At 43.4% G+C, this 1,587-nt stretch overlaps 1 protein-coding gene across 1 annotated transcript in view; it reads left to right on the plus strand.

The window, feature by feature from the left end:
- The first annotated feature begins 116 nt into the window (after positions 1 to 116).
- Positions 117 to 1,587, plus strand: part of LOC110445808 — a 2,716-nt gene continuing 1,245 nt past the window's right edge. Inside the window, exons 1-4 of the mRNA XM_021490601.1 lie at positions 117 to 460; positions 829 to 966; positions 1,078 to 1,158; positions 1,375 to 1,531. Of these exons, the coding sequence (XP_021346276.1) occupies positions 197 to 460; positions 829 to 966; positions 1,078 to 1,158; positions 1,375 to 1,531 (640 nt within the window). The 5' untranslated portion in view covers positions 117 to 196. The remainder of the gene's footprint in view (positions 461 to 828; positions 967 to 1,077; positions 1,159 to 1,374; positions 1,532 to 1,587) is intronic.

Raw genomic sequence — 1,587 nt, forward strand, 5'->3', positions numbered from 1 at the left:
GTTCAGTGGCTTTACCTTTCACACCTTGATGGACCACATATAATAATTGGATTTTTCAATTTGCCATAACTTGAATTTTGCAAAACTTTCAATAATGTACTCTATACATTTTACAGATAATGAGGAGAATACCACCCTGCAAAAAACATGTATTGAATTGGTCAACCTCCTCCAATCTTTGACGTCCCTGTGGGCAATGTGGTCCTCCATGTATGCTGGACAGTACTCTGCCATCAGCAGTCTGACCGACAGATTTCGTGGGCAGGTCAAGGTTATTGGTAACCAATTAGTGCTACTATTCCAAGGCTGTCAGAATGACCTTGACCGTCTGGTGCAAGACTCGACTGTCAAGGTGAAGGACAGTGTGTTAGATGTGTGTCGCCTGGTGGGGGAGATGTCACTAGCCACAGACATGGCCATGCTGAGTCTGGACAGATGTGCCAAGGAGCAGGACCCAACGGTAAGTAACTGTTCCTGCATGTACATCATATGTGTTGCTATCTATGTTCCTGTGTGTACAATATGGCTGCATTCGTTTATCGCGATCCAAAAGTTGAACCGGTTGGACCAGAGTTGTTCGTTTATGAAGTGAAGTTGGACCTAGTAATCTGATGCTGTCTTCATGCGAGCCTTGACGGATACGAGAAAGGGGCCTCATCTGTGTTACTTGCTGTGTGGTCATCACTCTGTGACCTCATGCTTGTTGCTTACTATGTCACTGTACATCCATCGTGTGTGTCAATGTGTCCATCATCAGTTAGCTTACTGTTATCCTTCATGTGTGTCTATCAGTTTCTACTTTTGATGAGAAAATATCTTCTATTACAGCTATGTGGGGAGGTGTGTCAGGCATTCCTGTCTGGCTGTGACCTGTTAGTGGACAAGAGCTTACAGAGTGCCATCAGAACCATGGAGGACCATGAGAGGAGGGCGCAGGAGTACACAGAAACAACCGCTTCCAATCAGGTACACCATATCTCTGAACATACACATAGATGTTTTACTCTTCTCCTATTCAATGTTCTATCGAAATTTGTTGCTATTTATCATAAATTATAACATTTTCCTATGTTACAGAGATTAGAAGAGGTGCCCCAGAATGTGAAGATTCTCATCTCAACCTGTAAGATCCTGCTCACCAAGTGTCAGACGATACAGGTCAGTGTCACCTCAATACTAACCGAATAATCCGTGGAACCATGATCAAAAATTATCATCTCCAGTTTAATGCTGTGAATATTTTAATTGTATTTAAAAATCTTCAAACTAATTGTCTATATGAAATCATCAACATTAGCTGTATATTCATTATGATGGCTACATGTGCCGGTGTAAAATGTTGTCAGACTCCAGTAATCTCTGTGTTGTGAACAGATGGAGGTGGACCTGTCACTGAAGGAGGGAGGTGACCACGTGCCAAGTCAGTACTACAGTCTGGGCTATCGCCGCTCTCAAGGGATGGTCAGTCAGGTGAACAACCTGCTGGACACGGTCAGCCTGCTACTACAGAGTGTCACACCAGTTATGGAAGGTAAGCTACATAGTGTTATGCCAGTTATGGAGGGTAAGCTACAGAGTGTTACACCA

Source organism: Mizuhopecten yessoensis, unplaced genomic scaffold (assembly GCF_002113885.1).
Source record: "Mizuhopecten yessoensis strain PY_sf001 unplaced genomic scaffold, ASM211388v2 scaffold2375, whole genome shotgun sequence".
Lineage (NCBI taxonomy): Eukaryota > Metazoa > Mollusca > Bivalvia > Pectinida > Pectinidae > Mizuhopecten > Mizuhopecten yessoensis.